Genomic DNA, 25,016 nt, shown 5'->3' with positions numbered 1-25,016 from the left:
AGCCTATTAGAACATCTGAACTGTATTTGAGGTTGATTAGATTCCCTTTAAATAGTGACAGGTGTGTGCTGAGTCCCATTTGTAATGAGCTAACAGTTGAATATTTCTCCACCTGTAGAGCGTCAGCATTCTGTGGGCCACGCCCCCCAAGAGGACCTGCAGGGCCACTATGACCTCCCGGTCAACAGCCACATCCCGGGCCACTACGACCTGCCCCCCCTCCGCCGACCCCCCTCGCCCGAGAGAACGCCGCGCTGACCCCGCCGATGACGGCAACGCACGCGAGGCTCCTCAAACAGCCTCCGAGACGCCGTACGCCCCCTGGTGGAGGACGCTGGTTTTTCACGACTGGTGAGGAGACGCCACTTCGGGTGGGACGCCGCACAAGACACTCGAGGTGGAAAGAAAAGACTTGGCGGGAGGACGTCAGGATGGTTCGAACCCTCTTCAGCTGGCTAATTTTTTTGTTTTTTGTTTACAACTTTGGCTGGTTTCCTCGAGTTTGTCGCTATGTCATGATGCACTTTAGCACAAAAATCCTTTGCTCACTTTTTAATATGGTTGTTTTACACAAACTGCATGTAAAAAATTAAAATAGTAATCATACAAGAATGGAGTAATATGATGAGGGAAAAACATTTTAAGGGAACAATTATTTGAATAGAAAAGTTGCAATTTTTACAAGAAAATATGACTATTATGATGATGTCAAAATTGAAAATAGTCACTGCACAAAAACTTTTCTACAAGAATTTGCCGGAAGCAAGCAAGCAAAAATAAATCACTTTTTTAGTTGTTTTTTTTGTTTTTTACAGTATTGCTTATCTTCCCCAAATTGTATGTTTAAAAAAAAGAAAGAAAAAAAAATATTTTATATTCCTCATGGACTGGCCAGTCAAAGGCATTTTCTTTACTCAACTGCAGAAAGTATCGGGAGCACTTTTTCTTTTTTCAGCTTACAGATGCCACTTATACGCTGTTCAGTGTTTTTTGTGATCATGTATTTCAGGATGTAACCATTTGTTTTCTTTGTGTATATTTGTAAATAAAAAAAGCCATCATAGGTGAGCGGTGTATGCCTTGTACAAGAAAATGTTATTTTACTATGACAAAGTAATTGAGAAAATAATGAAACATGTCATTTCAGAAAAACTTCCAATTGTATAAGAAAACTATAAATAAAAATGATTGGTTATTTGGGGGGAAAAAGGTCAACATTTACAGAATAAAGTAGTAATATAGAGGAAGGAAAACTATTTTAAAAATGTTTATATTTAGCAAATCAAGTCTTCGTATGTGAGCAGAATTTTTTTTTTTTACAAGAAAGCAATTGAAACATTTTAAAAAGGTAATATTTTAGGAACTTGTCATAATTATAGTTTTATTAGAAATGAAATAAAATTGCAATGAAAAATGTGACAATTAAGGAATGTAAGAAAAAAAAACAATTAAAAAATGGGAAAATAAAAAAATATACAAATGTTCAGAATTTAATTGAGATCATTTTTATTTTATGCCCAAAAAGTCAAATCTGCAAATAAATTTGCAACATTTTCGTTGTTCGTTTCTTGCACACATGGTCATATTTTGAGATGCAACCATAATTTTGTTGTATATTTGTAAATAAAATTTAAAAAATGTGTGGTTTATTCATTAACGCCGCAACAATGAAGTGCTTTCTTTTTTTACATATTTGGAAAAGAAGCACAAAAATAATCCAACATTGATGAACATGGCTTCGATCAAGACAGACATGATATATCAAAAAAAGCAAGCATTTATTTCATTTGACATATTTATGTCTGGAAGGCACTTTAGGGGAACAAAATATCACCCAAAAAAAAGCATCAGGGGAAAAAAAACAAGCGCCATCAAGTATTTTTCAATAGGCGGTTGGCTATGCTTTCTTTGGTTGACAAGCTGCGCGATTACAGTACAAACGTTCCATCAAGGCAAAAGTTGCCAGAAAAAAAGCATCAAGACATGATCAATGTGCAAATAAATGTTCATGTGTTGCACCGGGCACATACAAGGACACCCGATCCAAAAGTCGACACATTTTAATATTCTAAGCACCTCCTTTAAAAATTATTTTAGGAAAATAAAGTCAAGCCGGGAAATGAAAATAATGTGACATAGAGAAAACGTTTGCCCTGAGATTATGAAACTTTTTATCCAGGCGCATCACAAATACAAAATAAAAAGACAAAAACTTAATGTATAAATGCTTAGAAGCTAAAACGTCACCAATGCGCCTCATTGGTTTCACTTATGTATACACTTATACAGGTTAGCCTCAAAGCTTTGTTGCTTAAGTCATATTTGAATGTTTTCAGAAAACAAGAAAAAATAATTTTTGCAAGTACAAATATTGTGACAGTAAGTTAAAAAAAATACTGTTAATTACACTATTAGGTTAACAATATCAGTAAAAATGCTAAAAATTGTTTTCTTCCTGTTTTCCGAAAACATTCAAATATGACTGAAGCAACTAAGTTATTAGGCTAACAACACATATATATGCATAGTTCTGCTATTTTGACCATTTTGCACTTTCTGTAAATCAACGCTCATCAATCAATGACTATTCTGAACTGTTGTTTTGTCAAGTTTATCATATAAAACAAAAATGTTTATTTTACTCTAATGTATTGTTATAAATAGCAATATTGGAGAAAGTGAGGGTTTTGCAGTGGCTTTGATTTTCTAAAGTTCTGTGTGCGTGTGTGTGTGTATGGGGGTTAACCATCTGTGCGTGTTGACTTTGGACAGCATTCGACATGAACCCCAGTCGAATTTGCAGAAATGTGCGTGTGTGGTTTATCTGTTAGCTTTAGCACAAGCGTTAGCACGCATACAATAAGATAAAGTAAGTGGATTATACACAAGCAAGCTCCTGAAATCGTCAGGTGACCTCCAAGCAGCAGAGAAGTTGATGGTGAATATAAAAAATATATAATAATAAAGGTGGTAATGAAGAGAGAAAAGAAAAAACATCCCAGCAGTGATGCGCCAAAATTACGCAACAGGAGGCGGGGCCAAGTCTGCTTTTACATAATCGCACAGTTCTCAGGCTTCATGCGACTCTGCAAGAAAAGAAAGAAAAATTACTTCAACATTTGCACACAAAAATTATGAATATATTTAATATACCAAAATGAAGTTACAATATCGACACCTTGAAATAATTAAAACAAATTGCATCATAAGGAGATTATTTATGGAAAAAAATTTGCAAAAAAATAATAAAATACCAAAGCAATTATTTTAAGAGGGTGATATGTTCATAGTGTACATTTGATAAAAAAGAAGAAAAATTAAGATATGTAAAAAGTACATATTTGGCAATAAGCAAGTGTAACTTGGTTACCTCTCTGGGCATGTTGTCGGCCATGAAAAAAGAATGTCCCACGAGGCTATCGGGGCCGCCGCCGCCGCCGCCGTGGCTGCCGTGTCCGCGGTCCGACGTCAGGCCGCACGAGTCGCAGATGACTGTGCGGCTGCGGAGGTTGTACTCGTTCTCGCCGCTGGTGCTGTGAGCTCCCTGCGGGGGGCAGCAGAGCGCACTCACAATTTGCACATTCAACTTCAGAGTGAGGAAGAGGAAGATGTTACCATGTCGTCTTCATCCTCCTGGAAGAGGGTGCGGGTCACTTTTCTGCTGGCCATTTCCTGGTGAACAAGAAAAAAAAAGTCATGATGGTCGCAATGATGCGTTCAAGGACACTCATAAATTGCATCACCCACACATTTTGATTATTTTTTCTTTTTTTCTTTGGGTGGTTTATTTTCTATATTGCATAGTCTCAATAAAACAGGAGCTATAATAACTTGACGCAGTACAATTTCTGCAGAAATTGCGTGGGAATGCTGAAAGCTGAATGCTAAGCTGAACGTTTATGAAGTAAACTGAAAGATAAATTATAGGGAAATTACCAAGTATTACTTGTAGTTGAAACATAAATGAATAAAAAGAACACTTGAACCGGGAGGCATGAATATTTGGCGTGGAAAGTGGGACTTAGAAAAAAGTCAATGTCAGTCCCATTGAAAATGAATGAAGAAAAGTTGATATTTAACATTAAAGTAATGTAGGATCAGACGATATATACCCCGGAAGGCGTGAATTTTTTAAGAAAGTTCAAATGTGAACGGTGTAAGAAGTATGTGGGATTTTTTTCTCGGCAAAAAAGTGAGAATAAAAATCACAATAACATACAGTATGTGGGAATGCTGGAAAAAAAGAAATTGACTGAATTTGACAAAATTGAGATCTGAAAAATGAGAATTTTTTCAAGAAAAAATATTACAGTCAAAAAAGTTAATAATTTTTCGGAGAGGAGATAGATGATAGTACTTTTTTAAAACAAAAAGTGTATCGTCTTGTGCTTCCATAGATTTGTTTCAAATTGTCTGGGAGAAATGTCAGATTTTTGGGGGGAAATTTGAAAGGAATTAAAATGCATAATGCCTTAAAAAACAAAAGAAAAAGAAAACAAAACCCAATTTGAAAATAGGTTAATTGAAGAGAAAATATCCTAGTTGTAGAGGATATGTTGTAATAATACGAGAAATATCAGTATTTGTACATGAAAAATGACTATTTTATGAGAAATAAAGAAAAATCATTTAATTATTAAATATCAGGATTTGAATATGCAAAATATAAATTTTTTGTAAAATGTCAAAATTTTACAATTGAAACGAAAACCAACATTTGAGAGCAATAATGTTATAGAATTAAGGAGACATATATTTAAAATGTAAGCGAAAAACCTTCATTGTTTATATATAATTATAACATTACAAGAAAAATGTAATTTTCAGAGGTAAAAATTAAGTGGAATTTTTTGGGGGAAAAACATCCACCGTTTTTAAAAGAAAAATGGCAAATATTTTACCAGAAAAACATTCAGAGACAAAAAAAAAAAAAAGCAAAATATCTGAATTGTCTGAGAAAAAAAACATCTCAACATTGTCATTCCAATATAAAAGGAGAAGTCAAGAGCTTTTATCTGCAAGTGTGTGACTTTCACGCGACCGACCTCTCCAGAGGCGCTGATGAGGACCGTCTGCAGGACGTCGCCGGTGCCCCACGAGTCCTGACTCTTCCACACCAGGTCTGTCGGAGGGGAGTGACTTCCACCGCCCGACGCAGCCCAGACCTGTGCAAACGTTAGAAAGGTCACACTTAGGAGCAATCATCAAACTGCAGCCACCAAAAAACAAAAACGGCGTAGTACTGCTGCGGGATAATAACCCGGTGAAAAATAAGAGCAAAAATCATTTTTCAAAGATATTTTTTCCACATGTATATTAAATAGAGGGAAAAAACACTTGCTCTTATACAGTACATAAAAGCAATTAAAAAGAGATCAATGATTTAACAAAAAATAGAGCACTTACAGTTGCAGTTTATTAGCAGGAAAAAAACATCAAATAAAGATTTTTGGGGGGGGCAATTTTTGTTTTGTTTTGTTTTTAAAACAAACAAACAAGACTAACCACCCGAGCCAGACAAAAAAGAAATGTTGAGCAGTAGCTTTTCGCACAAAAAAACAACTATAGTAATTACTGGACGACAAGCCGCTACTTTTTTCACTAGCAATCGACCCTGCGGATAATACAAAGGTGCGGCTTATCCATCAGATCACAAGGGGGCGCACTATAAAGGAAGCGCAAGAGCGTCAGGCAGAGCAAAACAAACCAAGTGAGCCCAAATACAGCAGGAGAGACAGAACGAGAGCGAAACCATTTGCGCCCTCATTATGAAAAATAAAGTAGCGGGAACCTGCGGCTTACAGTCGGGTGCAGCTTGTATGTGTAACAAACTCCGGTATTCCCAAAATTTAGCTAGCGCGGCTTATAGTCCGGAAATTACTGTAAGCAAAAAATGCACTATTGATTTTAGAAAAAAAACTGCAATCAAGATTTTGTAATTTTGTAAGCAAAAAAAATGCACTAAGTGTATTTTTTGCAAAGATATGGGAAAAATAATAATAATAAATTTTAGCAATAAATACATATTTTGTGAAATTAGCAAAAAATTGAATATTATTCAGCCATAATTTAATTTACTGGAAAAAAAAGTAGCAAAAGTCGCTTTCTCCAATTAAGCTGCTAATAATAATGCATTAGATTTATATAGCACTTTTTTCTATCTAATCAAATACTCAATACTACTCCTTGGAAGCTTTTTCTATTTATTCTTAAGTACAATTTATTCTTCTTATTTATAGTTTATAAATATATATATATATTATAAGATATTTATTTTATAGCTTATTTTCACTTGACATTTCTTTTAGGCTTAAATGCTTTTGTTATCAATAAGAGGTGCATTTTGGTATTTAAAAAAATCATAATAAAAATGTCTGTGTATCTCACGGTGACGGAGGCTCCGGCCTTCAGGGTGTACTTGAGTGGGAACTTGTAGAAGATGGCGGCACCTCCGCCAACTTGCCTCTTCAGCTGCCAGCCGGCCAGCGATTGGTCCTGCGGGTGACAAACGCTCGTTAGCGTACACAACACCCAACATTTGCAGGATATTGCACTCCAGCATACGGTTACGGTTGATCTTGAAATTTCACTTGAATATCCCCAACTTTTAGGCGAGTCGCTCACCTCATCGCTCTTGTTGCTGAGCCTCACAAACTTCCCGTCCTGGTCCACCTCGTCCACGGTGACGCGGCCGCTGGCTGCGGCGTGCTGCATGATGCGCGTCTTGGTGACGGTGCTGCCGGCCGCCGCCATGCTGGACGTGTCGCTGTCGTCGTCGTTGAGACGGCGCTTCTTGGCGACTCCGGAGGACGTGCGGCTGCTGGAGGTGAGGACCGGCGTGGCGTGAAGCAGGCGGGTGTGGCTGTGGGACGAGCCCGAGCTGCGCGTCACAGTCACGCGGCCGGGTGTTGGGCTGGGGGATAGCTTCAACCTGAAGGAGGGGGCGGAGTCGGGATTCAACTCGCTGACTAAGGCCAAACTCACAACAGGGTTTTACTAATTTTGGATTTCTTATGATCATTTTTATTTCATTTTGACTTTTGTCTGAATTAGTTTTTTTTTTTTCAGGAAAGTTTGTTAATTTTTTATTAGTATTTTTTGGACGAAAATGCTTTACTTAAGTTCTTATTACTTTTTACATATATGGAGTATTTGTCAAGTAAGACGTGTATTATTTTTTTTGAGAGGGCGGGCATTTAAGTTAATTTGTTAAAATAAAAATGTATTTGCACATTTATGTTTTCAGAATTATTATTTACACATTCTTATATTTTGGTATTTTTTTGTACAAGTGGTTAAGTCGAATCTGCTGCTCTCCGTCATTCACTTGCATTTACCTAAAGTATGCTAGCATTTGATTGGTTAGTGTTAGTCAGCTGATAGGGGATCAGGAAGTGTTGTCGGTCGCTCTAGCTGACGTGTATGACGAGTAACGTTTAAATGAAGAATGAATGACGTCAACAGTGTCCCATTAACCACCAACGAATCCTCACATTAGACTATTGCTACTACGCTATGTGTATTTCTCGTAAGTTTCGGAGTATTTTTCTCGCAAATTTGCTACTTTATAAACTCGCAAATTTAAGTGGGTTTTTTTTGTGTGTGCAAATTTGCCACTTTATAAAGCCACAAATTTGCGACTTAAGAAATGGGCAAATTTAGCGATTTTTTTTCTCTGAATATTGCCCTCACCCTCTAAAAAATATAAATAAATTATACGTGGTCCTAATACGCAGTCATACTCAAGTGTAAGATAAAAAATAAAAAATAAAAATAAAAAGATTCGATTTTATTTGCGATGTTATTTTCTTAGGCCTATGCTCACCTCTCCTCCTCGCCCTCCAACAGCTTCCTGTAGGCGCTTATCTCCATGTCCAGGGCGAGTTTGATGTCGAGGAGCTCCTGGTACTCGTCCAGTTGTTGCTGCAGGCGCGCCTGCATGTTGGCCATATCGCGATCCTTGTCCTCCATCCTGCGACGCATCATGTCGCGCTCCCGGCTCAGCGTCTCCTCCAACTCGCGTACTTTTGTCTCGCTCAGGGACAGCTGGGCAGGGAGAGGGAAGGTATATTCAGTATTTATTTCTATTGTGCACGGTGGCAGTTGCCACTAACTTCCAAGATGGATGCATTTGTGCGTGTGCACACCTGTTTCTGCAGCTGGCTGAGCTGAGCAGTCATGCCCTCCACTCGAAGGCGCGTCTGTTGCAGCTCTTCGTGCGCGGCGCCCACCAAGTTGCTGTTTCTGTCAGCCGAATGCCGGGCGTTCTCCAGCTGACGAAGACGGGACGAGAGTTCATGTAGGTTAGCGACTGCCGCTAAATTTGACATGTGAATCATATTGAAAGTAGTAGGGTTAGTGGTAAAGGATTAGCTGTTGTGGTTAGCATTAGTATTAGTCCTAAGGCTATGGGTAAAGGCTAACGTTAAGAGTTAGCATTAGCATAACCAAACTGATGCTTGTGTAGATCATATACACCAGGGGTCAGCAACCGTTGCTGTCAAAAGAGCCATTTTAGGCCAAATAAATGTGTATACAATTTTTTCCTCCCACCATTTTAATTTAATTCAAATTTTGGGCAATTTTATGGAAATTTTATGGTGATTTTCTGCTGTTCCGCTTCATTTCTTGACATTTTAAGGTAATTTTTTTGAACATTTTTAGTTAATTTTAAAAACCTTTTCGTCTGCCTTAAATCTCTCTTTGTGACAACTTACAAATTTGGACTCTGACATTTTTTTTTTAAATCAAAATCATTAATTCATTTAAATAGTATTTTAAATATATTTTATATGTAAATATGTACAAAAAAAAAGTTGTTTTTTTTTTTTGATCCACAGGGAGCCACAGGAGAGGGACTAACGAGCCACATGCGGCTCCAGAGCCACAGGTTGCAGACCCCTGATATATACTGTACATAAACACATTCTGCTGTAAAGGCATACAAATGTCCCAGTTTGGACAGCAGGTGGCGCCATGGTGCAGTTTACCTTGGCATTATAAGTCTTCTCCAGCTCGGCTTTGAAAAATCCAACCTGCTCCTCATGCTGAGCCCTCAGCTCAATCAGAGCCGTCGCCAGTTTGCTCTCAAACTCCAGCTGCCGCCCGCTGTCGATTTCCACCATGCGAGTCTCGTGACGACGCTTGGACTCGCGGCTTTCCTGAAACACGGAAGGCACATTTAACACACATACAGAAAATGACAAGCTGGTAGCTAATTTGCCAGAAGCTGGCACCTCGTCGTAGATATTTTTCTGGAACTCCAGCTCCTCTTTCACCGTCTGCAGGCGGTTCTCAGCATCCACACGGCGAAGCATCTCGTCTTGAAGTTGACGACGTGCGTCTGCCAGGTCACCGCCAAACTGAAGAAAGGAGAAGACCACTTCAGATTTTTTAAGTACTTACTTAAGTATTTATTAAACACTTCCAGGTGAAACACTAATATTCCAACTTAAGACCCCAAACAAAAGCAAAATCTGTGGACTGTGAAAAAGCAAGTAATTTATGAGAAGTGCCACTAGGTGGCGCAATCGGACAAACTTATCTTCATTCATAATGAGCTGCCAGCCCTCACAGAGCATAAAAAAAAAAAAGTCTGTTGTGCCCAAGTTTTGGTTACCTTGGCCAGCTGAGCCTTGAGCTCCTTGATCTCAAGCTCCTGGGTGCGCTTCTCCCCGAGGGCCGTACTCAGGGCGGCATCTTTAGAGTTGAGCAGAGCCTCCAGGTCCCGGAGGCGGGCCAGGGCTGCGTCCAGGTCAGACTCCTTTTTGCTGTTCCTGCCAAACACATCACCAACAACAAAATGCTGATGTCACACGTGGATGGTTTTGGTGACTATTTTTTTATTTTCACACCATTTCATCTCAAGTGCACAGTTGAATAATGCAAGTGAACCATAACAGTGGATGGCGAAAACCTGCTGAAAGTGAGTCCCAATTTAATGTTTTGGTTGTTGCAAATTATGATTTTACTTAATGTGCAAATAAAAAAAATTAACTTATGTGGAGGTTCCTTTTAGCAATATTTTGATAATACTGCCCTCCCCCCCAAAAAAACAATAATGTTGTAATGTGTTTTTAATAAGGAATAGCACTCTGCTGTACTTTATAAAAGTATTAATTAAAAATGAACATGAAAAATAATTGAAGAATCCAACATTCCAAAATTCATCACATTTGTTCCAAGTCAAATTTGCTACAAATGATTCAGTTAATGATTTTCAAGAAGTGCCCGGGGTTGCTGGTTCTTAGTCTTTTTTTTCTATTCATAATCATATGCTTGCTTTACACCGCATGACCCTAAACGCCTCACAGAGCTATTTTAACACATGTCCCACATGTCGCCATCAACACGCTGCTGCAATTAGCCATAAATTAGCCAGTAAGTGCCCATTAAGCTCCAGCTCCACTGTGAGGAGAATTCATGTTTACCGCAATGTGTGCAGATGAAAATAAGACTGAGGACGGAAACAAGCTCTCTGTAATTCCGTTTTGCTTCGAGGGGAAGCTCTTCATTGTATCTTATTACCGTGACTTAGTGTGGCTTTCATAAACAGTGCAGACATGGCCAAGAACTAAAGAAGCTACGTTATCAAAAAGGATAGCTAAATGCTAACAGAGCTCGACTGATTTTGTGTGTTTGCACAAAAGCATTTTTGGGGGGAGGGGGGGGGGTGGCCTTGCTAAAAGTTTCAAAGTTGCTTTTGCTTTGAACAACAAAACAGTTGAATTTATTACATGACTGCCATTGTCAGAGCAGATGTTTGTACCAGACAAAATGCGCATGACACAGTTGCAAATAAAAGCTTGGCTTGCTCGCAAAATTCCCATAATTCTTCAACATTAAGACCAGCTGACAAGTTGTAGTCGGATAAAGACGCTAACGTGTCTCAAGATGGGACAAATGACACCTGCTTTCCCACTGACAAAAAAAATGCTAACGTGTGGTGCTAACAATGCTAACACTAATGCTAACACATGGTTGTATACCGGTAGTTCCTCTATAATGAGTTCACTGGAGACTCTGTATGTATGTTTTTTCTTTTTCTCTTCTTCTTTTTTATTTAAGTTGACGTCATCACAAAATGAAACTAGCGACAGCAAACAAAACCATAACTAAGTCCGAAATGAAGGGAACGAAACGAAACGAACGACTGCTATGGCTATAAAATGTGAAGAACACATTGTAGCCTCCAACTTGTAATTGAGTTCAGGTTGCGGGGGGGGGGGGGGGGGGGTTTAGTGTGTTTTTTTGCACTTACTATTATGCACACCCAGTGTAGTAACCGTTTCATTCATTATTTCCTATGGAGAAAAACTGACTGAGAAATCAACATGGTGCCCGTGTTCGATGTAATGTTAATAGATGTGTCACTTGCAGTCGCCAACAGAATGGACTGCATATGCCGTTGGGTTACTGAGTGAGTGAGTGTGTGTGTCCTTTGATGTCATGTACTATTTAGATCTTGACTAGTGTTTGTGTGCGAGCACTTCCCGAAGGCAAGACAGCCTGTTTATATCATCTAAGTCTGATTTGTGGAACAAGAGGGCCTCTGAATAAATAACTGTGGAATGTCTCACTCAACTGGAACGTTATGAGAAATTAGCCCACAAAACCAGTTCGACCTGTCAAGATGAAATTCGGTGGATATATCCATCAGAACAGGCCACACACAAAAAAGTGTCAAGGACCCATTCCCAAACTTGAACAGGAAGTCAGCCATTTTGGGACAACTTTGACGAAGTTCTACTCGGGGAAACCGCCCAAATTGGAAGCACATATCCTAAAACAGATTGACGGCGATAAACTGCCAAGTTTCTTTGCGTACAGAACTCAATGTTGCCAATCGTTTTGAAGCTTGCCACTCAAAAGTGTGCATTGGCTCTTCTTCTTAAATTGTGGTTGAAGTTTGTAACCCGAGTGCTCTGCGACATCGTTCGGAGGGTAGAAGAGGTGCATTGTGGGAGAGTGTGAACAGAAAAAGGGGAAAGAATAAAAGAGGAGAAATGCGAGGAGCAGGAAGAGGAATGTGTTGGCTCTCCTCCCAGCCTCAGCGATGACTCACAGGCAGCTATCTTTGTCCACCGCGCCAGCCACAAATGAAACTCGCCACCAAGAAAAAAAAAACTACTTCCTGTTTCCCCCTTCTGCCAGGTTTGCTTTGATGTTGCCAGGGTGACCCAAGCCTCATCGTCAAGCCTGCTAGCATGAGCAAAACGTTGAATGCTAAGCTATGTAAATATGTATTACAACACTTGGCTAATAATGATTCAGATCTAGAAGCAGGTATGCTCCACAAATACAGATGCTAATTTGGTTTGGCACTCACAATTTGGTGAGAGTTTTTATGGAGACCATTTGTTACAACGAGGCACACCAGCCGTCACCTCATGCTTGGACAGCTGGACCAGGCCGGTACAGAGGCCATCTTGTTTGCGCCATTTAGGTCGTGAGCAGCTGCTCCCTAGGGCACCAGGGAGGCAGCGTTACCAGCTATTCATCTCGCACACACACACACACACACACACATCTGGTGAGCATGTGCGTGTGTGTGTATAAGCGTGTGGGTGGGATTTTCCAATGAGTCATCATCCAAGCATAGGACCAAAAAAACTCAAATCTCCCAAATTTCCATAGATCTTTTGGTCCAATCACAGCTCAAATGTCTAGCGAGGCCTCCGACGCGGAAAAAGTAGCAAAAAACGGAGGCAGTCACATGACCATCACTTAACTGTATGTGAGGAGGACAAAAGCGTCATTGTGTGCGTGTGTGTCTACGGCAGGCAAAATGTGCTCATGATGAGAACAAATACCGTCGCTGTTTCGAGTTTCAAACAACCACCGCACGCCTCAAGCGTCGCAGGCTGTGACGGGGTTGGTAGAGGGGGGCGGGGCAACAAAATAGTAAAGAGCGGGTAGAGGAGCTGAAAAAGAAAAAGGTAGAGGAGTCTGGTTGCTGATAAAAAGAGGCGGAGCGACGCCTTTTGTTTGGGTTGTCACCATGAGAAACTCAAGTCAACTTCAGCATTTATATGCAAACACTGTAGCTTAGCAAGCACGCAGTCGCTCAACAGTGTGCGCGTGCGTGTGCGTAATACGAGGCGCCTTTGTGCCAATCCCGTGTGGTTTTGCAACGATTCAATAGAGAATGAGTCACGAGTCCTGACTCGTTTTACGCGTTCACTAACGCCATGATCTCGTTTTAATCTTATGATTATCATATCATAATAAAAATGTTAATATAGAGAACAGATCCCATCAAATTCACCACAAAGGAGCCGTCGTGCAGGTTTAAAAAAAAAAATTGTAAAAAATGTGGTGCTGATTTTTTATGGTGTTTTCCTGCCATTGTCCGACGAGCCCAAGGTGGAATTAGATGATTTTTTTTTTGTGACCGCAATTAGTTTACACTCACTTACACAATAAAAGTCACGCAGGTCAGTACAGTACAATCAGTTAATTGTCAAACGCCCGAATGTGAGCACTCAATAGACGAATCAATTCGTCAAGAAAATTCCAGTGGATAATTTCCCTTAAAGTCAAAGCTGGTGCAGTTTACAACGTCGACTGAAACTACCCGTCGATGGTTCAGATTAAAACGCAGTCGCATGTTACATAAGAAGCCACAGTGAATGGAAACGCACCAGCTTTTTACCCACGGCCCACTGGGAACGTTCATCCGCCATCTTACAATGATTTACTGATTTACGGTGACTCACAGAGGGCTGAGCTGACTCCAAACTTCCATGGAAACTTCTATAAACGCTCACGCACACACTCCCACAATATAAACTATCCTGCCAAGAACTTCACTCGTCACAAAGTTGTGGAGACCGAATCTCCTCATTTAGCCTACAAAGAGAACAGCTATTGGACACATCTGCTATACATTTCCACAGTAGACAACAATCCCTTACTGTGAGCTTTAATAAGAAAAATACGACAAGCAGAGATGAACGGGTCCTCGCAGACACCGTTTCAGGGCCGATCCTTAAGGAAAGCTTCACAAGTTAGCATCAACCTCAGATGCTTGCTTCCGACTGAGGCTCATTTGGAAAGCAAAGTACAAAACCTAGCCATCAAAAATGGCCGACTTCCTGTTTCATTTAGGACATGAGTCCTTAAGACTTTTTCTTGCGATCCGTTTTGTGTTGAATGATAAAGCTGGCGATGGTGCTAATTTTCAATAATTCATGCAAAATTGCTGCCCCAAACCAAAATGGCTGACTTCCTGTTAAGTTCCACACATGGCTGCGTGAGACTTTTTCATGTCTACCCAATTTAGTGCCACGAGGTGACATTTTTTCCCCCAACTTTTCAAGAATCGTCAAAATGATCGTCAAGCTTTGTCGCCACGCTCCGCCCACAATGTCGTCCGTGTGTTTAGGATAATTGCTTCCAATTGGACTCATTTGTCGAATTCTCCAGTAGGAGTTAGTGAACATACGAGTCCATAAAATTTGCAAAAAACGGCTGCTTCAAACCAATAATGCCCTGTTAAATTTCAGGGCATGGGTCCTGTTTCCCGCTTCAAAAACATGTCTGCCCAAATTGTTATTGATCAGATCCTGACAGTTTTATTTATTTATTTATTTATAAGTATGAGCCCTAGAATTTGCCACCATTCGTTATGATACGCACGCCCACAACAGTTCCAAAGTCCAAGCCTAAGAATTCACCTGCGAGCAGCCGGGGAAAATTGTTAATTAATTTTCACCAATTACTTACATTATGTTCACGTGAGCTACAGAAAAAAACATGCAACATGATAAGGAAACTATTCCTTTGTTGCCTTTGTATTCACACTCTTCACATTCAAGCTTGTTCAGCCATGTCGTGTTCATTAATCTTGTTCACGCCCTCCGCTCTGCCACCGCGCCCTAAAACCGCCGCCGCCCGCCCGACTGACTGACTGACTGACAGGTACCAGAGAAATCCTTCTTGGTGAATGGCCAACTGATAACCATCAAATAAGTGGATGAAAGGTTGACGTTGCCTGACGTACACTCAACTAGAAGCAGGAGGCCAATCAATGTTAACGACACTATTACCCAACAGCATAACAATACAAAACATAACACCTATAAATAATCAATCAAAGTGACTCAAGGCTCAGAAATGATCTTTTTAAACTTGAACGCACCTCAAATAAGTTTAAATAATTATAATACTTGAAAACTGAAAAGTAAAGATAAAATGTGAGTGAAAATATTTAAATTTTTCAAATAGAAATCTTAATTTACCACAGAAACTTAAATTTTTTTATTATTTTTTTTTTTTTATTTGTTTAAATATTGAAACTGATAGAATAAGTAATATGTATCCAAGATTAGATAGACACCGTAGATTAGATAAAATAGACAAGAGAGACAGACTAACACATTACAAAAAAATATATTTTTACTATTATTAAAACATTAAAAAAAATATTAATTTGAGAGGTTACTTTTGCAAATTTGAGACCATGATAAAATAATTAAAAATAATTTGATTTTTTTTTTATTGTAAAAACTTAAAAGGTTTTAACATGCATTTTAACTGCAATACTTTCTTTAAAAAATAATAATAATAAATAATAATAATAAAAAATTGTTATTGTTAAAAATATTTAATATTGCAGAAATTTCTCTTTTTGTGTGTGTGTGAAATAGTCAGCAAAAAAAATCTTTAAAAATTAGGATGAAAAAAAACCCACTGAAAAAGATGACAAATTTCTGTTGAACATCAGCACTCCTCTCCTTCCTTATTTCCATATTTAACAACCTTCAATGAGGAACCATTAGGAGCAGCAGCGCGAGCTTGTGCCCGAGGGGGGGCGCGCGGCCCGGCGCGACGCCTACTATTCAAGGGAACACATACTTTCCAATTTGTCCACACAAAGTCACTCATTCCAAACTCGCCCAATCAGATCGGCCCTGGTGAGTCACCGCTCAATCACGAGGGACTGCCGAGGCTACCCGGTCGCCATGGCGACCAAACACAAAGCAGCCCAAGGCCACAACTGCCCATTGCATGTCACAAGACTGAAGCGGATAACAACCAGTTTGCCTTTACAAAGACCACCACTGAAAAATACAAAGCTGAGAAGAAGAAGAAAACAAACACTTCAGAGAGTCCACTGTACTATATATAGCAACAGTTTCCCTTTCGGACCTCCACCCTCCTTCCACTCGTGCTTGCCCTGCTCCAAGACATTCCTAGGATGCCAGCGCTACCTGAGGCCTCCCGCACACCCCGGGAGACGTTAATTTGACGACATCCCGCATGCTCTTGGCAAGACTCCAGACAACATCGGTCCAAACATTATCGCATAGCGTAGCAAGCCTGAAGATGTCGATTTGTTTCTCCAATTTGGGTCGGTTACTGTAAAGTCTCAAAACTAGACGCATCTTAAAATGTCCGCTTCAAACCAAAATGTCCGACTTCCTGTATGTCCTCGGGCATGTGGTTCTTGAGTCCTGAAAATGTGAAAGGAAAAGTCCAAGCCTCCTTACCTGGCTTTGAGCTCCTTGTACTCTTCCCTGACCTTTCCCAGCTCGAGCTGCAGACGCGCCCGCTCATTTGCCACCTGGTCCAGGGTCTTACGGGCGTCGGACAGCTCGGCTCCATACTTGGCCTTAATGCCGCTGAGGTCTCGGCTGACGTACGACTCGGACTCGGTGATGCGCAGACGCAGGCCGGCGTTCTCCGACTCCAGCGAGCGCACCTTGTCGATGTAGACCGCCAGTCGGTCGTTTAGGTTGCACAGGTCCTCCTTCTCCTGCAGGCGGGTGATTCGGGTCGGCGAACTGGCGCCGCGCGCGCTGCGTCTCTGGCTCGACGTTTCCATGGCGAAGGTTTCGGATCAGGTGGGTCACTGCGGCAAAGAAGATCATGTGGTCATTCTTTATTATTATTATTATTATTATGAAGTCGTTTAGCCAAACATTTGAGATCAATTAAAAGATTTATTCACTGCTATAAACAAAAATTGAAATAACAAAAGTAGTACCTTGACTTAAAGCAGTGACTGCATTCAGAATCATTCATTCATTCACTCACTTCTCTACACCCTCATCACTATCTGCATTTTTAGTGGAATTTTTAGGAAGCAACCACTATATAAAAATCGCTATAATAGTGATTACAAAATGGAGACTGAGTGTACAGTTCTGCACATAGCCAGCATGAACCCTGTTACACTGACAATGGAGACTTTTTTTTTTTTTTTTTTTAAATAGTAAAAACTTTCCACAATCCTCCAGGCCCAATTCAATTTAACGCCAGCGTCTGTTATTCTTACTTTTTACAACCTCTATTATTCTACTGAGGAAGGCTGGACGCATTTCCTGGCTGGCTCCAACTTGGGTCCTCAAATGACGCATTCGGAATTTTTTATTTTTTTTAAATGGACAGATGAACAAGGGCATCTGTAGATGAAGATTTAGAAATAACTTAAATAAATCAACTAAATAAAAATCTGATATAATATTTGCACATTTTAAAATATATATATTTCATGCTGCTTTTAAATGTAATCATTCAAATCAGTTTTAAAAATGAATTAGCCAATCATTTTAAATTATTTTTTTAATGACATTTGTCAGAAAAATATTTGCAGTTCCTTTTTAAATTTATATTAATCATAGAACAAAAACATGGTGACTGTAGATGTAAAGTCGTTTATTTTACTGGTATTTGTTTTATTCTTCCCAATAAATTAAAAAATGTATTAGAAATATATGAACACATTTTAAGTTACAATATCAAAATCACATCAACATCAAAATTAAAAGAACTGTATATGTTTAAAGTATAAGTAAAATAGCTTTTTCTGTTAAACTAAAACTAATAAAACTAAACTAAAACAAAGCATTTAATATGATTCAATTTCTGGAGCTTGTGTTGGGGCAGAGGAGAAGGTGCCCCACAAATGATGAAATTGCATGACGTGAGCAGTAAAAAAAAAAAAAAAGAATCCTTTTGATCTCCTCCGCTTGCTGGCAGACTTTGCTAACATTTGAATAATCCAGTACAGCCTGTCTGCCATTTGAGTTGGAAGCCACAGTTATTTTATTTCTGCTATGTAGTCACCTAAAATGTTGATGCCCTAACGTTTTTTTCCTTTCTAAACTGCACCACTTGGCATTCATTTCCGTTTACTATCAAAGAAGATTTGACATAACTCTAGGAGCCTCGAGGAGGAAGTCCTAATTTGGGTGTGGTTGTGGCTGGGCGTTTATTTACATGGCAGTCAGCAGCAGCCTAGCAACAGGATTACAGCTAAGGTGGATTTTGTATTGCTGATTGCAGCAACTCGTTTGGTGGTTGTGGATGAATGAAAAATGCTCTACTTGCGCAATGACGACGACCGCAACGCTTGAACGTGGCTGGGCCAAGTATGTTAGGCCCACTGAGCATTTATATTAACAGGAGTCCTGCAATATTTGTTGCATTCATTCAACTAAAATTGCTTCACTGACTTGTAAAAAAATAAAATAATAATAAAAAATAAAAAGGAAGTTATTCAGCTCATTTAATAATTTGTTGATTTATGAGAACAAAAAAATATAAATATTAGGCAAATAAAAAGAATGCTTCGCTGGTTAATACATGGCGTATTTGTTGAATGCAAGAAAAAAAAAGTAAGTAAATATCGAGATAAGCTATAATTCCCAAATGTCATCTTCATTCTTCTGTATGACCTGTAATAATACCAAAATAAAAAATTTTTTTTTTTTAAATCAACCATGAAAGCTTATTTATGAGACTGACAAAGACAAAAGTGAGTGTCATTTACACTATAATTAGGTAGTTTTATAATTATAAAAATAGTCTCTTTCAGTTCCTTTTGTTAGTGAAAATGTTTTTCCAATTTAAGTTCTGTTTTTTTTTTGCATGTATTAAACATAATCACACGAGTTTCTATGGCAACAGCAGTCACACAACATTCAGGCTAGCAAGTTAACAGCTTGATTTTGCTGAAACCCACATCACTCACCAGGCCAAGCAAGCCCCGCCTTTTAAAGCCGCACACGCTCAAGTCACAGATACTACAGCAGAATGCAAGGATGGTGGCTCCAAGTGAGCCCAATCGCAAATTATGAAATCAATTTATCAACACACGACGCAATTCAATAACTTCAACATTCGTGCTCTCTTTCTTCTTTCTTCTTATTTTGCCATTAAACAGGATATTCCAGTTGGCAAATGCGGAATCATCGAAGTTCTCATTGTACTTTTTACCCTGCGGTGCAACCACAGTAAAACGATGCCTTCAAGGTACACCATCATCGGCGCTATCACCATTACACACCAGGACACCCACTGCCGGGAAAAGTCCACTCGGAGGGGGCCTCCTAAGTGGGCCGTCAAACTTTTTGGCCACCCACCCGCCAGCCCCACTGACATGTGCACGCACACGCCCACATGAGCAAAGTCATGAGCTCTCTTCACACTCACTCAACATGGAAAAGTGCTCATTAATACAAAAAACTGCTCATTTAATACATCAGCGTGCTCATTTAACGCTCTTCATGTACGTGTGGAGCTTTTAACCAGCGCCTACTTTACAAATGATCCTGCTTCTTTTTTTTCCCCCAGCTAAAAGTTGTTGCCGACCTCTCCCGGGCCAAATGGAACACTTAAAAAAATTAAAAGTGGAAGAAAAAGACGCACAAGTTTAGACCTTACCTCTTCAGGGCTGCAAAACGGAGGCAGAAGCTTGTTGGGACGTGCGCGCGTGTCGAGGAGGAGGAGGAGAAAAAGAAGAAGAAGAGTGCTCGCTTACTGGTTATGCGAGTATGTGTCTACGCCTGGAAAACTGGACTGCTTTCCGGCTTGTAGGAAGACAGGGAGGGACTGAGGGAGGTGACTAGGAGGAGTCAGGCTAGACTGCATGTGTGTGAAGTGCAGCTGTTGGGCTTTATCTGCACTTAACCAGATAGCACACGCACACACACACACACAGTGACCTCAGCAGATGTGATGACACTAATCCGACGCATCCTACTGAACGTCTGCAAATGTCTAGTACGGTGAAACCCTGTTTATCGCGGGGGTTTACGTTCCAGACTCGCCGCCTGTGACAGGTGGAAAATCTGCAATATAGAGCGACCAAATACAAAAATGTCCAACCGAATCGTATCATTCGGTTTAATAAACACGTCTGCTAGCTTAATGCTAACATACAATACAAAGACACAAGTCAGCGATGGATGCTACGGTCATTCTAAACCTTCAATGCAGAGCAGCAACATACACAAAAGGCTACTACACACAAACGCTCATGAAACTGCATTGATACAGTTTTGACACATCAACTGTCAACTGCACATGTACTGGGGGCAAGAAAAAAATATCAGCATACAAATATCAAGATCATCCCTATTGGATGCTGCACCGTCAATACTGCATAGCTATTGGTGGGACAAACTATCAATATTGTATCATTTGGCTTATGATTTATGGTTTGGGTTGATACAAAACGTCAAAAAAAAATCTTTCCAGATGGTGTGCCACAGGGATATGTATTAGGGCCCCTTATGTTTTATTACCACAAAATCATCAAGCATGAAATAAATCTACATATGTATCAAATTTAATGTAATTTTTTTCTGTGACATTAAGTACTCAAAATATTAACATTCACTGGCCACAACATTATGTATCTATATTTAAAATCAAATAATAATAATAGACAATGCTCACTTCCTTAAAGACATCCCGTGTACACAATCGCCTGTATCCTCTTGAAAGACATTCTGGTGCTCCATTGAATCCGAAAATGGAGAGAGAGAGAAAAAAATCCAGTAATTTGTGATATTCCAATCATGGATCCAAACAGTCACACGTGAAATCTTCAAAGTCTCAACGAGGAGATGTTGATTTTGCTTTTATATGGGTTCTCTCTCTGGGTGGAGTTAATGGAACCATGGAGATGAAGAGGACACAAAGACATGCATATACGTGTGTGCTCGTGTGTGTGTGTGTTTAGTTAAATATGGACCAAGACAGTTCGTCCTGGTTTGGTCTGGTGGTGGCAGGCCGAGTGGAAAGCAGCAGTCACACTTGTAAACTTCCTCCTCCTCCTTTCCCCCCTAAATTGGCTTTCCATGGAAGTTCTACGGAGTCACACTACAACTTGGACTGTTAGTTAGATGATCATCAAACATTGACGTCAAACCGAAACAATCGACTTCCTGTTCAATTTCTGACATGGCTCCTTCAGATTTGACATGCATCCTAACCAAGTTTCATGTTGATCGGTCAAACTGGTGTCAGGAACTAGTTTTACCATTTTAGTATTCAGCCAAAATGGCTGTGTCAAAGCAAAATGGCCAATTTCCTGTTCAAATTAGGGCTCGGTTCCTTGCCAATTTTTGGTGTGATCTTTCATAATCGAAATGACCAAACAATTTTGTGTTATCTAAAATTGGCATCAAGGAAGCTCTATTTTCTTTTCTCTCTGAAATCTCTTCTTTTTTTTTTTTATCTCTCTCTCATAGATGTGAATTTACCAGTGCTAGCATGTGGGCTAGCAAAGTTAGCATGTGAGTATCTCTGCATTACTTCAACTACAGCCCATGTGATGGCTAACAAAAAAAAAAAGGGGTTTTATCGTGAATACTGAAAGATTTGATACATTAGCTAGATTCTAACATTTGTTCCATACAATTTTATTCCAAACAGTCTTTTTTTTCTTGGCTGACCTGATTTCAGTTTTTTTTGTCCAATCAGATTTCATGTTGATGTTGCTATGTCAATCTAATCTGCCCAGGGTCTTATAACTTCAACTATATCGGCAATGGGACCGTTTCTTTAACTAAGCACGTTTCAGATTGGTCCTCATGTCCGCATTTATCCGTCCCGATTGGTTGGTCAGAGGAAAACTCAACGATCTGCATGAAACGCTCCAGTTGATGTATGTGGCAGTTATATTGTGTTTTTTGTCAAGTATCAATACTTTCTATCAATGTGGCATGACAGCGACACTCGTCCGTTCCTAATGTAAACTGTTCGAAAGTGATCCCAATCCAGCTCAGTTGACACTTTCTAGATTAAAGATCTGATTAGAGCGTTTGTGCGTGGAGTGACTTGTGATGTAACATGTCAGACGGGGCGAGACGCGAACACGAGTCGGGCCTGCAACATTCCAAGCAGGCACACAGGCAACACAAAAGGTGTGTCTGTCGTCTTTGACTCTCACACACAGGAATGTCAGCCTGAAATGTAAATGTCTGTTTAGAGAAGAAGGGGCGGGGGTGGGGGTTAATGAGCTGGGGGGGGGGGGGGGTACGCTTTGGTTTGGAAGCCTGACTTCCCAATTTTCTTTTATTTTTAAATAAAAGTACAGCGATTTGTAGGTATAATTTTCAAGGTCCTTTTCCCCATGTAATTTTTTTAGCTATACATTATTCTGTATTGCAATAAACAATATCACATTTAATATACATAAATATTTTGAGTGAAGTGAGGCTACATTCAAATCTTGCTATCAGTTTTAAAACGGCAAATTCTCCTTTGCACCGAAACCAAAGAAGCGCATTTGGGTACTATGTTGAATCTTTACTTCTTTATTTTTTTTTTAATGTACTTGTTACTCAAGTACAGTGTTTGATGATGCTGCTGACATTCTCATTTCCATTTTCTGGCACGCAAATTTGTAACAGAAAACTCGTTGTTCACGTGTTAATAATTCAAAGAAGTGTAGTCTTGTTACGATAGCAACAACTCACACACGGAGTGACATGTTATCATTGCAGTGTCATTTTCTTTTCCTGGGTGGGGCCGCCAAGCACGAGGGCGTGGCCTTTCAGGCACACGCACACGCACGCACACACACCGCGAGGCTCCTTTCCAACAAAGAAGGCCAACAAGCTCTCAAAATCCCCGTTGCATCTTTTCGACAATACTTGGAAAGCCAAATATGTGACGTGTCAACACTTTACGATGGTCTACAGTCATGCTCGGTTATCAATAGGCACAGGTATGGATCAAGAGGAACTTTTTGGGCATGCACACAATAGTTGTTTGACCTGAGGGAGGAAGGTTCAACATGCAGTGCAAACACTTAATGTATACATTGGGTTTTACTGTGAATAGCTCGTTGATGATGATGAGGAAGAGGAGGAGGATGATGAGGAGGCGGCCTTTGCGAGAATTAAACTGCTTTTCTATAGGGTCAGATTTGTATTTTGAATATTAGTGGCATCGAATGCATTTTAATTGTGAAAGTACAGCTCTCATATAGATAAAGAAGAGTTTCAAATACATTTTTATTTTAGATTTGTTTTATAGTTAACATTAGACATCAGTTATTTTTCTATTTTAATAGCATTTAATTATTAGTTTATTTAGTTAAGTTTAAATAAAATTAAACAAAAAAGGCATTATTTGTAGGGCCAGTGAGATTAATTGGTCAGCCAATTTAATCAAACAATTTCAGCTACTTTAAAAAAATAATAATAATAATTCTAATTAGTTTTGTTATAATTTGTAATACTTTAATTATTTGTATTTATTCATTCATTTGGTAGTTTTTCATTTTGTGTATTTTGTGTTTGTAGTTCAAGCGCTATATAAAAAACGGCCCATTTACCATTTAGTAAATATTTAATTTTTCTCATTTTGTCAATATCATAAATTGTTTTTTGTTTGTTTTTGTTTTACCGAGATTTGTTGCTTAAGTTTAGTTTAATATTTTTTAACTCATTAAATTATTTTAGTTTAATACATTTTTGGTCACATTTATTTTTTCCTCTCACATTTAATTTAGGCTTTAGTTTTAAGTTTAGTTAGAGTTATTTTTTTTAACAGATTTTTTCATTTTTGGGGGATTTGTTGGTTTCATATAGGGTTTGAATGAAATTATTTTAGGAAATTGTATTCACCTTTTTTTCTTTATACTTCACACTAGTTTTAGTAATTAAAAAAAAAACATTGGTTCAGTTTGATTTTTTTTATTATTTTTTTTACATGTTAGTTAAGTTAAGGTATTATTAAGTTAATTTATTTATGAAATAGTTGTTATTTTCCTTTTTATCTAGTCAGCTTTATTTTCTTATGTTTGTTGGTTAGGGTTTTAATTACTATTAATGAACAAACAAACGAACGAATGTATTAAATTACTATTATCTTGAGCAAGACACTAAACCCCAATTTACTCCCAGTGGACCTGGCAACGCCTTGCTTGGCAGCAGCCAACCTCTGGTGTATCAGTGTGCGTTTGCGTATGAATGGGTGAATGTGAGGCATAAGGTGTAAAGCACTTTGGGCACCATATGGTGTAGTTAAAGTACTATATAAAAATCAGTCCATTTACCATATAATTTTATTTATTTCATGACATAATTTGTAGCTCATTACAGTCACCTTTATCTTTCTCTTTTTCCATTGAATTTACATGAATTGCTGGCGCCTCTGTGGCGCCCTCTGTCGATCATAACACAACCTACAAGTCCGTCAAGCAGTTCCCTGGCGCCACTTAGCGGTTGGGAAACTCACTACAACATTAACGCGATGAGGTCGCAGAGTTCATGACGTCACTAACTACACAACCTGCAAATTGAAACAAACAGCAAACACCAAAAACCCGCCGCACGTCCCAAAGCGGGGAACCTTACCTGACTTTTCTCGAATCTTCCTCGGGATTAATTTGCAAACCAACGTCCTTTCCACGCGTTTTGGGTGTCCACGCGTCCAACAACAGCAACGCCGCAGTGGGCCCACTGTCACACAGCAGAAGAAAGCAGACACGCGAGGAAAAATCCCCGCGTTGAATCCAGGGAAGAAGCCGCTTTAGTGCACACTGACAGCAAAAACTGAAAACACGCATACGGAGGGAGTGTGTGAGTGAGCGTGTCGTGGGAGTGGGCCTGCTCGCTAGCTTTGCTTAATTGCACAGTGCCACCTGGTGGACATAATTGGCAATCAAGGGGGTTATTGGGGGGGCGGGAACCAGGTGCATTATTCATGCCAAGGCGTTTCCGCATTCATTTCAGATTGACGAATATCCCGCATTTAGCGACGAGTACATT

The 25,016-nt window shown here is 39.4% G+C and overlaps 2 protein-coding genes across 3 annotated transcripts in view; one reads left to right on the top strand and one right to left on the bottom strand.

Annotated features, from left to right (window-relative positions):
* Positions 1-1,528, top strand: part of pear1 (platelet endothelial aggregation receptor 1) — a 72,635-nt gene extending 71,107 nt beyond the window's left edge. The window contains exon 23 of the mRNA XM_086077905.1: positions 119-1,528. Coding sequence (XP_085934031.1) covers positions 119-258 — 140 coding nt within the window. The 3' untranslated portion in view covers positions 259-1,528. The remainder of the gene's footprint in view (positions 1-118) is intronic.
* On the bottom strand, positions 1,483-24,840 carry LOC147172425 (prelamin-A/C-like). 2 transcript variants are annotated; one of them, XM_086077907.1, is made up of 13 exons: positions 24,603-24,840; positions 16,494-16,855; positions 9,620-9,776; positions 9,237-9,362; positions 8,991-9,161; positions 8,148-8,273; positions 7,826-8,046; positions 6,625-6,931; positions 6,388-6,495; positions 5,046-5,165; positions 3,616-3,672; positions 3,371-3,544; positions 1,483-3,086 (listed from the first exon to the last, which is right to left on the bottom strand). In XM_086077907.1, exons 2-13 carry the CDS (start codon positions 16,826-16,828, stop codon positions 3,051-3,053), a joined length of 1,938 nt encoding a protein of 645 aa, XP_085934033.1. In that variant the 5' UTR covers positions 16,829-16,855; positions 24,603-24,840; the 3' UTR covers positions 1,483-3,050. The 2 variants fall into 2 exon arrangements, with proteins under 2 accessions (XP_085934033.1, XP_085934032.1); XM_086077906.1 differs by lacking the exon at positions 24,603-24,840 and adding an exon at positions 19,672-19,840.
* Between the last annotated feature and the right edge of the window lie 176 nt (positions 24,841-25,016).

Source organism: Leptonotus elevatus, chromosome 6 (assembly GCF_054856555.1).
Source record: "Leptonotus elevatus isolate MCC_2025b chromosome 6, RoL_Lele_1.0, whole genome shotgun sequence".
Taxonomy (NCBI): Eukaryota; Metazoa; Chordata; class Actinopteri; order Syngnathiformes; family Syngnathidae; genus Leptonotus; species Leptonotus elevatus.
Note: the sequence above shows the minus strand (reverse complement) of the source record. Positions and strands in the feature narration are given on the sequence as shown.